This window comes from Notechis scutatus, chromosome Z (genome assembly GCF_049901735.1).
Source record: "Notechis scutatus isolate UNSWTSFEM ecotype Mainland chromosome Z, rNotScu1.2, whole genome shotgun sequence".
NCBI classification, from domain to species: Eukaryota; Metazoa; Chordata; class Lepidosauria; order Squamata; family Elapidae; genus Notechis; species Notechis scutatus.
Window position 1 is genome coordinate 133,144,537 of NC_142025.1, and position 14,604 is coordinate 133,159,140.

The 14,604-nt window shown below is 41.8% G+C and overlaps 1 protein-coding gene across 3 annotated transcripts in view; it reads left to right on the plus strand.

The window, feature by feature from the left end:
- The window catches only part of DOC2A (double C2 domain alpha), a 33,316-nt gene that overhangs the window by 13,980 nt on the left and 4,732 nt on the right, over positions 1-14,604 (plus strand). For 2 of the 3 annotated variants that reach the window (XM_026682292.2, XM_087945006.1), the window contains 7 exons: positions 1,053-1,127; positions 10,947-11,056; positions 11,172-11,298; positions 12,110-12,169; positions 13,470-13,627; positions 14,098-14,179; positions 14,282-14,378. In XM_026682292.2, coding sequence (XP_026538077.1) covers positions 1,053-1,127; positions 10,947-11,056; positions 11,172-11,298; positions 12,110-12,169; positions 13,470-13,627; positions 14,098-14,179; positions 14,282-14,378 — 709 coding nt within the window. The remainder of the gene's footprint in view (positions 1-1,052; positions 1,128-10,946; positions 11,057-11,171; positions 11,299-12,109; positions 12,170-13,469; positions 13,628-14,097; positions 14,180-14,281; positions 14,379-14,604) is intronic. The other variant, XM_087945005.1, reaches the window with a different exon arrangement.

Sequence of the window (14,604 nt, forward strand, 5' to 3'; positions counted from 1 at the left end):
CAGATACCAACTTTTCCCTCTCCTTCCCTCCCTCCCTCCCTCCCTCTCCCTTTCCCTCCCTCCCTCCCTTTCCCTCCCTCCCTCCCTCTCTCCTCCCTCTCCCTCCCTCTCTCCCTCTCTCTCTCCCTCCCTCTCCCTCTTTCTATCTTTCCCTCCCTCTCTCTCTCTCTCTCTCTCTCTCACACACACACACACACACACACACACACACGTTTCTTTTTTTCTTTCTCAATCTTTTTTCCCTGTCTTATTCTTCTCTTTTCCTTCCTAAATTGCAGATTGTCTTAGTGAAAAAAAAATGAACTTTTCTCCCAAAAAAAGGCTGCCTGTGGAGAAAAGACAAAGCTACCCTTCAGTGGAAACCTGAGCCAATCCCTTGCGGAAGGATTTTAATAAATAAACCCTGCCACCCTCCCCTTTAATCAGCAAGTAATTTCAAGGAAAGGATCGAGCTGATTTTACCACTTACAACACTTACAGCTGAATAGAAATTAACTCAGAGTTTCACATGCATAAACTGGAGTGGGAACACAAACATCTACTTTTGAGCGGGAATTTTATAATTTTGAGAAGGGTGGATAACTTTATAAAGACCTCTGAATATGTGTAGATGCTGAAAGAATGACAAAGGATAACCCAAAGGTGCTTTTTCTGGAGGCAACTGGACTTTCTTGTTTTTATATTGAAGACATTTCGCTTCTCATCCAAGAAACTTCTTCAGTTCTGGTAGAAGAGTGGGGAATGGAAGGATTTAAATTCCTTGCAGACAGCTGGTCCTTCGCATGCTTTTAGAGGGTTGTTGAAGCAAAAGGATGTTAATGACCAGTTGTCTGCAAGGAATATAAATCCTTCCATTCCCCACTATCCTGTCAGAACTGAGGAAGCCTCTTGGATGAGAAGTGAAATGTCTTCAAAGAAAAAACAAGAAATTCCAGTTGCCTCTTGAAAAAACACCTTTGGGACAACCATGACCTGGATGACTGAGAATCTCTACAGACTTTTAGGAAGGATAAATAGACTAGAATTAATGCCCATGTTTTATTTTCTTCCAGGGACTGAAGCCAATGGATTTTAATGGCTTGGCTGACCCTTATGTCAAACTACATCTCCTTCCAGGTGCTTGTAAGGTAAGCCCTGGGGCAGGGGGTCTGCCGGAACGGAGTCATAGCAGGGTAAGATGGTGGCTACAAGCTTGTGATTGAAGCCTTCCATTCATATCCAGCATGACATAAAAGAGTCAACAATTTTATTTCTTTTTACTCTTGTGTAGATATCTTTGGTAAGCACAATCTCAAATTTATATCTCAGTTATTGTGTCTCAATTCTGGTCTCACATAAACACAAATGTGACTGAGTATATAATATCAAGGTCCCTTCGATACGAGCTTGACTCCTTAAACATGCATTACACATTGGTTTTGGGGGGAACAATATGGAAGCGGCCTTGTCCTTCTCTTGGGATGCTGCAGGCTTCTTGGAGTCTGAAAGTGTGGAAGATGGTTCGGTCTCGTGGAGAAGGCACCAGGCTAGAAACCAGGGGACAGGGAAATCTAGTTCCACTTTAGACATGAAAGCCGCCTGGGTGACTTTGGGCCAGTCATGAGGATTCTGTGAATTCTAGTCCTGCCTTAGGCACAAAATCCATCTGGTTGATTTTGGGCCAATTACCACGAGGCTGTGAGTTCTAGTCTGGCCTTAGGCATGAAAGGTGCCTGGACAATCACCAGGTTTAGTTTTTAGTCCCACCTTAAGCATGAAAGCCAGCTGACATCAGGCTAGATGGCTGAATGACTTTGAGCCAATTACTCTATCCCAGCCGAGCTAATCTCACAGGATTGTTGTCCTAGGGAATAGAGGAGCAGGAAGGAGTATTAGGTTTGCTCGCCTCCTTGAGTTATTGATAAAAATAATAAAGGCAGGATATAAATAAATAAATCTCTCAAAATTACCACTGCAGCACATTTGCCCATTCTTCCTGCCGTCCAAAAAAAAGTCATCCAACTTTAGAACTCTAGGAGGAGAATTAAGAAGATCTTGATTTAGTACACTTAGAAATTAAATGGGAACTGAAGAGAAAGCCTCCAGTGGTCAACGTTTCTGTAATCCGATGTTTCTCAATCTTCACAATTTGAAGAGGTATATGGACTTCAACTTCCCAAATTCCCCAGCCAGCTTTACTGACTGGAAAATTGTAGAAGTTGAAATACGTAGCTTTTCAAGTTGTTAAAGCTAAAAAACACTGTTGTAATATAATTCCCTTTTCAATAAATCTAATTAAAGTAGACTTCACAAAAGTCGTCTCTGTTGCTACGATTTTGACCTTAGACAGTTTAGAGCTCAGCCAGAGGGCCAGAAAAGCCAAAATGGCAGCAGTAACCATTCAGCTGAAGCCGCATGCCTTCTTTAGATACGTCACAGACATTTTAAAAAGGCAGAACATCAGTTACAAGGCAGTAATTTGAGATCATCTCACCATCTCCATCTGACCTGAACTCATCCTGCTTAAGTTTTCAAAACCAGCTAAAGTGTAATGGATACAGCCATCTAGCAGTGTGTGTGTATATGTGTGAGTGACATAGGCATAGAAACTGGTGAGAATAAAATTTATCTCTCACGTTAAACATTCTGAACAAGAAATAAAATTTGCCGCGTATACCTGTTGATAAGCCTATCTGCAGATAAGCTGATCCTTGAATTTTTAACCAAAACACCAGGAAAAAAAATGTGCTACCTGTGGATAAACTGATGCTCAAAATATTTATATGTATTACTTTTCACAATTGGCTTATCCATGGATAATCCACAGATTATCCATTTCTCAGGGTATTTTGATTAAAATTTCAAGGGTCATCTTATCTGTGGATGGGCTTATCCATGATCATATTTACTTATTTATCAAATTCATATAGCTGCCCATCTCACGAAATGTGATCCTGGGCAGTGTACAATTAGTTTAGTTTACTTTACTTTATTGGCATTGCACTTCGTACAACGAAATCAAACACCATCTTCCATGCACATCATGACCATGAAAATAAACACAAACTCACATCCTTCACACTCCACATATTGAATTGAAAACCCCTGACACCACACCAACACTGCACTATACAGTAGAATTCAACAGAGCTACTGCCTTGGGACAGAAGCTGTTTTTCTATCAATTTTCTGCAAATTATTAAATAAAAACAATATGTAGATAAAAACAAGCATTTAAAAATATGAAATTCAACATTAAGAAAATATATTTATTAATCAAATTTATATGTTCCCATCTCAAGAAAAATGACTCTATATACAAGATATATGCATACTTTTGTCGTGTACTATATATGGAATACAGAAGTACACTTGATATATAGGATGTACAGATACTTTTAAAAATCCATCCATGGATAAATCAATTTTTGGGGTGCATTTTGGCACCTAAAATCCTCAGCTTATTCCTAGTGTACAGGTAGTCCTTGATTTATGACCGTAATTGAACCCAAAATTTCCATCACTAAGCGAAACATTCATAGTGAGTTTAGCCCCGTTTTCTTGCCACAATTGTTAAGTGAATCACTGCAATTGTTAAGTTAGTAGCCTAATTGCCTGGATCCTGAGTGATGGTAACAAGGCCCCAGAGGAAGAAAACTGCAGACCATCCCCCTTTAAGCTGGTCTGCTGCTTCCTGGGGCACAGTTAGTCCTTGACTTATGACTACAACTTAGCTCAAAATTTCCATTGCTGAGCAAGACACATGTTAAGTGAGTTTTGCCCATTGTATGACCTTTCTTGTCCCAGTGGTTAAGTGAATCACTGCAATGGTCAAGTTAGTAAACATGGCTATTAAGTGAATTTGACTTCTTCATTTGACTTTCCTTGTCAGAAGGTTGCAACAGGTGTGATCACATGACCCCAGGACACTGCAATGGTCATAAATATGAGTTAGTTACCAAGAGTCTGAATTTTGGTCATGTGATCCTGGGGATGCCACAATGGTCGTAAGTGTGAAAAATTGTTATGTCATTTTTTTTCAATGCTGTTCTAACTTTGAACTAAGCAAATCGCTATAACTCGAGGGCTATCTGTATGCAGTATTTCATATTAATGCTCTCATCATATTCTATTCTTTGAAATAATTTATACAGGAATTAATCTTTGGGCAGGCCTATTAATTTAATTGCTGCTAAGAATAACAGTGGCAATACCACTCATCAGCAGTAGGATCCTACCTATTCCACTACTGGTTCGGTGATTGTGTGCACCCCTAACGCGCACGCACTTAACGCACATGCACCTAACGCACACGCGCAGCTTTCCCCACACCAGCTGAGACCTGCAGTGCCAATCAACTGAGAGGATAAAGAAGAGAAAAGCGCAGGGGCCGGTGGGAGGGCCAATCCTGCGCTTTTCTCTTCTTTGGGGGCTTTTTTTGCCTCCTCTCAGCTGATTGTTGGAGGCTTTTTTTTTACTACCGGTTTGGGGGAACTGGGCCAAACTGGTAGCATACCACCACTGCCACTCATAGATTATGAAAAACACCTTTTCTTCAAACCATCCTTTCACTGTGCGTGAGGGAGCGCTGAGGACCATCTCCTCCATGTGGCGAAAAAGCTCATCCCCCGCACGTTCTCCACAGCATTCTACTGGGAATTCCCTCTGATGCTGAAGTTAGCGCACACAAATTTTGCATAACTTATTAGATAATAAGAGGGTTTTAAACCAGCTGTAATTGGATGTTTGGAATAAGAAACCGCTGATTGCCGAAATTACATTATCTCAGGGCCAAAAAAGATGTGACAAGGGAATATGTGACCAAATCTTCCAAATTAATATTTATGATTATTTATGTATGCTCAAAAAATAGCAGCATAGGCCTGATGGTAGGAAGCAGCTGGGAGGAGCAGGTGCTATAAGTTTTTTCCTGTGTTGTTTTCACAGTCTAAATCCACCCACTTATCTTGAAGCAATTATTAGCCAAGCGGGGGGAAATGGAGAGATGGTTTAGGTATTCCTGATCTTCTTTCCTCCATGAGGGTAGCACCAGCGTTGGGATAGACATCTCGTGTGTAGTTTTCTGTTACTGGTTGGCCAAATGAAATTAACACTTTTCTGGAAAATCAAAACCACAATGCAATCCATATCACATCCTGATCAAAACTAGACCCTCAGGAGTTTTACCCATGCTAAGGGCAGAAGGGGCAACAGATAACTGATTCGAGAAGAGAAAGAGACTCAGGAGTTATGAATCCCTACTAGCTGTATGAGAACAAGAGGTAGAGCCAGGGGGCATAGTCAAGAGAGCACTCAGCCCAGAATCTTTATATGTCCACAAATGCTGCAAATCCAGCCCTGTATCTAGTGCCAATTTAGCGCTGACCCCTGGTGGCTAGATTCTCGCGAATAGGTTTGAGCGGTTAAATCAGCTTAACTGGAAGTTAACCTTCTGATTCTTTGCACCGGACAATATCATGTGCACAGCGGGGAGCAAGAAAAGAAAAGAAAACAACAAAAGCAGCCTTTTACCAATGCAGCATAAGCATCTCTTCAAAACAGGAGTCCTGATGTGGCATGCGTGTAGGTGCAGAGCTTGAATTACAACTGTGCGAGGTTACTTTAGCCTTTTGAATGAAAGCAACAGTTCTGCAGACACTCTGATTCCCCAGTAACAGGATCCAAATCGTTTAGAGCAGGGGTGTCAAACTCAAGGCCTGCGGGCCGGATCCAGCCTGTGCGGTGTTTAGATCTGGCCCATGGGGCTGCCCTCAAAACAGCAAAGGACTGGTCTTCCGCCACAAGCTCCATTTTCACTGGCAGAGGGTTTCAGGAAGCTGTCACAGGCGAAAGTAGAGCTCGGGAGCCGGTTTTCACTGATAGAGAGCCCAGGCCACCACAGGTGCCCCTGACAGGAGTGACGTCGAGCTGGACACACCCACCATGGCCACACCCACCCCAGTCTCCCAAGGTCAAACACAACCTTGATGCAGCCCTCAATGAAATCGAGTGACGCCCTTGGTTTAGAGCAGAGATGGGGAAAGGTGGCCCTTTTATGACTTGTAGACTTCAACTCCCAAAATTCCTGGGCCAGCCATGTGGACTTCAATTCCCAGAAGTCCACAAGTCATAAAGGGGCTATTGCTCCCCACCTCTGGTTTAGAGTCATGGTTATACAAGGAACAATAGGCTAGGTTTATCTAACACACTAAGCCTAACACACTATTTATCTGTATACTACTAAAATTCTGGTTATCATAACCCTTAACTGGGTGAAACGTTGCATCTTAGAACAACAATTGTTGAACCAAGGTATCTCAAGTGAGCTAATGTACAAAATGCATCCAAAAATCCAGGAACCATGCCTCCCATGGAATTGAAGTTTGGCGAACCTTTTTAAACACTTTATAGCATTAATCATAACACAAATGTCATAAAATCTTTCCTGTGCTGATGTTGGACTATGCTATATACATGAGCTTTCTTTTTTTTAAATATATTTTTATTTAAAAAAAAATCTTAATATAAAATACACTGGGGTGGGCTTCCATTCCTTGCTCCAGCTGTTGCTCCCCTAGCAGTTTGAAAGCATGCAAACATAGATTAATATGTAGATTAATCTATTTTAATAGATTAAAACGTAGATTAATAGACCCAACTTTGGTGAGAAAGTAACAACGTTCCGTGTGCCTTTGTGAAAAACAGAATAGAATAGAATAGAATAGAATAGAATAGAATAGAATAGAATAGAATAGAATAGAATAGAATAGAATAGAATAGAATATTTGGAAGCGACTTTGGAGGTCTTCTAGTCCAACCCCCTGCTTAGGCAGGAAACCCTATAGGCTGAGAAACAGAGATGAGAACTATGCCCAAGAGTCGGACCTGAGTGGACAGGAAAATCTGTACTTCTTAGAACTAAAGACAATGGGAGAAAGGGAAAGGAAAGGAATGAGGGAGGGGGAAAAGAAATAAAAACAGAAACAAAAAGCAATGACTTCTGACTTTTTTCAGTACAGTAAAGGTAAAGGTTCTCCTCGCACATATGTGCTAGTCGTTTCAGGCTCTAGGGGGCGGTGCTCATCTCCATTACAAAGCTGAAGACATCTCTCTGTGGTCATGTGGCCAGCATGACTAAATGCCAAAAGCGCATGGAACGCTGTTCCCTTCCCACCAAAGTGATCCCTATTTTTCAACTTGCATTTTTACATGCTTTCGAACTGCTAGGTTGGCAGAAGCTGGGACAAGTAACGGGAGCTCACTCCGTTACATGGCTCTAGGGATTCGAACCGCCAAATTGCCAACCTTTCTGATCAACAAGCTCAGCGTCTTAGCCACTGAGCCACCACATCCCATTTCAGCATAATAAGATGCATAATAAGATATAATACCAACTTTTTAGCTATACCAAATACTAGCCATTTCTATAGCAATAACCCACTTGGTTGTCAAAACCCCAAAGCTAACATTTTATTTTAAGGTTCAAAAATGGTTTCCAAGTAACCAAAAAACTATTTACATTCTTATCCCTAATTAGCACAGTCAACTTCGCCATCTCCACCTGTTCCATCATCTTTTGAATCCGTTCCTCTATTGAGGGAGCTAACACTTCTTTTCATTTCTGAGGTGTATAAAATTATTGCAGCCATCAACATGTATAGCAATAAAGTTCCATTTTGCCACTCCCTCCCCATTTCTTTATCTAATACAGGTAGTCCTCGACTTACAACAGTTCATTTAGTGACCGTTCAAAGTTACAACAGCACCGAAAAATGTGACTTATGGGCATTTTTCATAGTTACAACCTTTACAGCATCTCCAAGGTCGTGTGATCGAAATTCAATGCTTGGCAACTGGTTCATATTTTTGACCAATGCAGTGTCCCAAGGTCATGTGATCTCCTACTGCGACTTTCTGACAAGCAAAGTCAGTAGGGAAACAAGATTCACTTAACAACCGTGTTACTAACTTATCAACTGCAGTGAATCACTTAACAACTTTGGCAATGCAGGTTGTAATATGGGGCAAAACTCACGTAACAAATTCTCACTTAACATACATTTTGGGCTCAATTGTGGTCATAAGTTGAGGACTAAAAAATGGAATCCTAGAAAAAAAGTTCCAGTTTCCAGAGTAAGTCAAAAAAAATTGTTTTCTAAATTAGACCTGTACCTAAAAATTTTTTTACCTTGTCACATGTTTACCACAGGTGACAAAAAGTACTGTCCTTACAGTAGATTTATTTCTGAATTTCTCCCTGGATTTTTAGTAATTTTTCTAGTACATTAGAAGCTCTGCCAGTCAAGAGTCTGGTAAGGATTTTGGTAAGGAAATATTTCTGAAAGGAGGACATAACATGAGGGAGCTCAGGGACTTCCGTGTTGAGCCCTCCTCACTGACGGACCGTAGATCGTGACTGTCCACGGCTATAGTCGGTGCTCTTTCGCCGGAGAGCCCCGATCATTGCGATTAGGGGCTGAAGCTGCCTTGGAGGGGCGGTGGAGTAAGGGGAAGCCACAAGCCAGGTTGAGGGGAGCCGCATCTCCCTTCCTGGGCTTGGTCTTTTCCCCCCCCAAAGACGACTGAAGCGATGGTCTAAAATGGCCACCCTGAAGAGGACGACTCAGCTGGACTAAGACGTGTGCAGGAGGGAAGAAAGAGGTAGATAACATCTGAACCAGGACAATTGGGCGAAACAACTAAACAAAAAGTACCCCGGGATTAAGGTAACATTGAACTTTTAAGAAAAGAAAAGTGAACGGCAGAAATACATAGGGACAGGGAAAAAAAATAAGAAAATAATTTTGACAGCTAAGCGGGGCTTCGAACTGGGAAAGGAAGAAGCCGGAACTAAAGATTTAATTAAATTGGATTAAAATATTTCAGCAATAAACAGGCATAAAATAAAGCTGGACTTAAGATTGTCAAAAAATAATAATAATAAAATTTACAAATTGGAGACTGGATTGTGCTGGAATATTGAGGTTCGAAAAACCCTAAATAAAAAAATAGGGGAAAAAGGTGAAGACTTTGTATAATGGAGAGTGCCATCTTCTGGCAAATACTTGAACTCAAACAAAAGGTAAAGCATCCTGTTTCTATATGAACTTGTGTTGATAAAGAAATATTGAAACAAAGTAAGAATCTTAGAAAGCTGAAACAGAATAAAGAAAGAAGCAAGGAAAGACTGATTGTAGGATTGATTGACGTTTTTGGTATAGACCCTGGGCTGGAACAACTGAGAACTTTAGAAAACTGGAAGAAGAAAGGAGAGTAAAAGTGTTTTTTGTGGACTTCAACGATTATAAAATATAAGAGTGTGTAATGATGATATCTCTTCGCGAATTAAAAATGGAACTTAAAAATATGAGAGAATTACTACAGGAAAGAGGCGAATCACTTTGCTCTGTGTTAGAAAAAATGGGAAGTAAAAGGGGGGAAACCTATACTTGTTCTTTTTTGTGTGTGTTAAAACTTGTATTAACCTAGAATCTATAGAAAGAATGTGTGATGGAAAGAAAATATGACAGATTAAAGAACTACTTAAATTAATAAACTAATACAGACTATTAAAAGGAAGGAGAGACATTGGTAACTTCTTTTTTTATTAGGCAAATATATATTGTTACTTTTATTTTTAAAATAAATATTAAAGGGTTATATTTGAAATAATTGAAATGGAACGAAAATATGTTTCGATTGAAATTAATGTAAGAAACTAGGATTAATTTGCTTGTTTCTCTCCTTTCGGAAAGTTTGAAATGGAAAAGGTAATAATAGAATTAAGTATGCATATATGAATGTATAACTATTGTCATATTTGTATGTAAAAGTGATGACCCGGAAATATGTTGTCCACTAAAAAAAGCTTTTTGTTTTTATGTGAAAAATTGAATAAAATTTTGTTAAAAAAAAAAACAAAAAACATGAGGGAGCTCAGCATTCAGCTGCGCTTATCAGCCGTTTGTGGCATCACTCGATCATTTTTGTGATGGTTTTGCTGAAAACCAGCACCAACTTCTCTTTTTTGGCAAAACTGTGTCCATAGTGAGCTATTGGATTGCTTAAGAGCTGCAGTGTTAGTTTAACTACAAAAGCCACTTTACGACTGCCACATTCACTTACCAACCACCACAAAAAAGTTTGTAAAATTGGATCGTCACAGTTTTTGACTGTCACAACTTATGATTGTGACGTGCTGGTTGTAAGTCAAGGACTACCTGAACCTTAACAGTTTAGCAGGATGAAGACCAATGGTGGGATTCAAATGTTTTTTACTACCAGTTCTGTGGGCGTGGCTTGGTGGGCGTGGCAGGGGAAGGATACTGTAAAATCTCCAGTCAAAGGTGGGATTAGCCAGTTCTCCAAACTACTCAAAATTTCCGCTACTGGTTCTCCAGAACTGGTCAGAACCTGCTGAATGCTACCTGTGATGAAGACGGGGAAACATTGCAAATCCATTTATATCCCGTGACACTGTTTTCCAGCACTCAGAGCAGGGAACAGATCCAGCTGCAGGCTTTCCTTTACAGGTAATCCTCAATTTACAACCATCCACTTAGTGACCGTTCAACGTTACAATGGCACTGAAAAAAGTTCACACTTATGACTGTTGCAGACTGTTGTAGCATCCCCATGGTCATGTGATTAAAATTCAAGTGCTTGGCAAGTGATTCATATTTATGACAATTGCAGCACCCCGAGGTCACATGATCGCCTTTTGCAGTGTTCTGACAAGGAAAGTCAATAGCCAGATTCACTCAAGGACCGGGTTATTAACTTAACAAATGCAGTGATTCACTTAACAACTGTGGCAAGAAAGGTTGTAAACTGGGGCAAAACTCACTTAACAACTGTCTCGCTTAGCAATAGAAATTTTGGGCTCAATTATGGTCATAAGTTGAGGACTATCTACAGCATTTCTCAACTGTTCTGTTCTTCCTTTTCAATTCCTTCTTTCTGTTCAGGCCAACAAACTGAAGACACGCACTCAGCACAACACTCTCAATCCCGTGTGGAACGAGGCCCTCATCTACAATGGGATAACCGCAGAAGACATTGCTCGGAAGACCCTGCGGTGAGATAAAACCCACCCTTCTTGCTTCAGGTCTCCTGCCGTGCCTCCCTTCCCCTCCTGTGCTGTCTTCCCTCCACGTGATTCTCCCTTCTTCCTCTCTGTTTCTGCCTCCCAGAATCACTGTCTGCGATGAGGATAAACTGACCCACAACGAGTTCATTGGAGAGACGCGAGTGCCACTAAGACGCTTGCGCCCTGGCCAAAAGAGACACTTCAACCTGTGCTTAGAACGGCAACAACCGGTGAGAGCTAAGTCAAAGAAGGTTGTATAGCCTGCGATGACTCTGTAATTATCTGCATTTGATTCACTAATGAGGCTTAGAAGTCCAGAGACACCTTTAGTTACTCTTCTTGGCTGGTCACTTTGGCTGTGTGCCACCCTCCCTCTTAAGATCCTGCCTTTCTCTAGAATTTGTGTGAGATTTCCCCCTGCCCACCCGCCCACCCACCCCCAAACCCAAATATCTTTCTTTTACTTGCATTTCACAACTATTTCTACCTTTTCACCAGTTGGAATGATCAAATATTCCTAGTAGAACAACGCAAAGGCTAGAAGAAACACAGAGCAATCTATGAGCCAATTTATTTCATAAATGAATAGCTGTGCCTGGTTTAAAGTTTAAAAAAAAAACTGGTGGGTGAGAGAAATGATTAATCAGGATGTTAGTCTTTGGGAGACAAATTTCCTCAACCCTTGCCAATGGCTAAAGAAAAATAGGCAAGCAACCCAAGCCACTTACAGCTCCCTACCATAGCCGGATGTGTTGTCCTGCAAACCATCATTCCATATCAGAGCAGGGAAATCTGCATTATAGACTCAATGACTCATTCATAGAATTCAGTTTTCCTAGGGGCAAATTAACGTAGATTAATTTTTCCACCACCATCAAGAGCCACATGCACAAAATACGCATCAGTTCTAATGGGCCTATCATTAGATTTCTTCATCAGTTTCTCCCATTCTCCCTCACTTCTCCAAGGGGCCTTTTACACCCCTTGACTTTGCTGGGGCCCTTGTTTAAAAGTTCGCTAAATTCTCTCCTATCACAACAGCTGGCATCCCCTTCTTCCATGACTGCCGCCCTGCGTGGAATCTCCTGCTATCTGAGAGAGGTGAGAGTTTTTCTCCCATCTTACTCCCGCCCCAAAGACGGCACCTGAAATTCCTCAGCAGAAGGTTAGTCAGGGATGGACCACCTACTCTCTGCCAAAGGCTGTTGAGGGAACCTACCTGCTGAGGAGCAGGGCTGGACCAGACCCCCAAACAAAGCCACCCCTCTGTTTCTTCCCCTTCTCCTTCCCTTGCCAATTGGCAAAGAAACAACAGCTCATCCGTGCAAGTGATCTGAGCTTGTCACTTGCTCAAGAGTTCCTCCCAGGTCCTCCAATCACTCAAGTACTCGATGTGATGGCCCTCCCCCAATTTCCCCTCCCAACCTCTTTCCCTAGCAGGCCTTCCCCCCCCCCCACGACATGAAGCTAGATTGAGGGATGGGTTATGGCTGTTCCTGACAAGGGCAGTAGGCCAGAGAGAGGTTAGGAAGGGATTATCTTTGTAGCAGGAATTGGCAAAAGAAAGCCCACTCTTGAGATGACATCCCATGTCCAGTTTTCCAAATCTGATGCCTTCCAGCTGTGGGGGAACTACAGTTCCCAGCTAGCATCACTGTTGACTCTGCTGGCTGAAATATTCCTTAGATGTTCCTCCCACCTATTTTCGTTCAGGAGTTCAAGAGGTGTATGCAGAATGCCCTCCAATAAACCTTTGGGGTACCTTGGGGTCACCTACTGAGCTTCTATAGCTGAGGTAGAACCTGGGCCTCCCTGCTCTTAGTCCAAGTCCTTAGCCATACCTCACCCTGACATGTAGTTCGGAGCAGCTGGAAGACCCTAAAATGGGGAAGGCTGCCCTGGGCTCAAGGAATTCAAAAGCCCAAGGCTGAATGCAAGGCCTTCTAAACGTTTCACCTGGGTCTCAAAATATCCAAGGCCTAACTAAGGCCTAGTTCACACAACCAGCTAAGCCAAGGGTCAGCAAGCCATGTTTAAGAGAGCAGACACTGCCCAAATTATCATTTTTAAAATGAAAAGAACCATAACAAATTAAAGGTGGTTATTGGTAGAGTTTATGTTTTGCCATTCGTGGAGGTCATGGTGCCTATAGGACCCCTGCAGTAACCCATACAATGCTTTACTTGGTTTGTGAACTCAGTTGTGGTGCTTCATAAACATGGATTGTGACCTAGCTAGCACTTTATGCAAAGCTAGGCCATTATGGTTTATTCAGCAAGGCATGGTTAAAAAAAAGAAAAGATGTGTGTGAACCCAGTTGCAAAAGTTTGTTTGGGAAGGCCGAAGGGTGGGCATTTGACACAAAAGCATTCAATAGCCTTTCCTTTCCCCCATTGCATAGTTGGAACCCCCAGCTGGCTGGGCCCTGGAAGAAAGGGGTCGCATCCTGCTCGCCCTCACATACATCTCCGAACGTCATGGATTACTGGTGTCTATTCTCCGCTGCGCCCACTTAGCTGCTATGGATGTATGCGGCTACTCGGACCCTTATGTAAAAACGTGAGAAATGCGCACAAACGAAGGGAAGAGAGGGGTTCTAATCCTTGGTTATTAAGATCAACCATGCTTAAGGATGGTTGGGGAAATGGGAAGAAGTCTAGAGTTTGGGGGAGGGAAGGAAAAGATGTAATTTAGTCTCTCCCGTGTCTGCTACGGACGTGAAAGCCTTAGACTCAAGAGAGGCTCTTTTCTTTAGCCTTCAGTCGATCAAGAGACCATGTGTAATGTTCCCATTTGGGAAAGCTTTTAGACTCGCTTTAATAACTCTGGAATTAATGTTCGAAGATGTCCCATTTGCTATAGTCATTTTGCATTTTCTCTCGGTGCTTTGGATTTATGACTTCTTGTTGAGTTTTTACGGTGGCACTTTAGCACTTGCACCGCTGGTTGTTTTCCTGAGAAGGACAATGTTTTTATGTACGGGCTTAATCTCCCACTCTCCCATTCCGTCTTCTTCTCTCTTCCGGCAGCTACCTGAAGCCAGATGAAGAGAAAAAATCAAAGCATAAAACAACGGTTAAAAAGAAAACTCTCAACCCTGAGTTCAACGAGGTAAATGAAGAACAGCCAAGGAAGGCACTACGTGATTGGGGGAATGAGGGGGGTCTGATCCTATACATTCCTAACTTTTAATACTTATCTACCCCATTGCAGGACTTTTTCTATGAGATTGAACAGTCAGAACTTGGTCATAAATCCTTGGAAATCACCGTTTGGGATTACGATATTGGGAAATCAAATGACTTCATTGGTGAGAAGATGGAAGAGGATAATCTAGTTTTAGGGAAGGGTTGTGTAATCTAGCAGATGCTGGGTGTGTTAACCTGGATTGAAAGCCTGGGATTTAATTCTACAAGGATATGAGGGGTCCTTGGTTCTCTCTTGAGCTTGGTTGTTTTCTTGTAGACGTTTCATTATCCAAACTAGATAACATCAGTGATGTTACCTGATGATGGGTAGTACTGATAATGTTACCT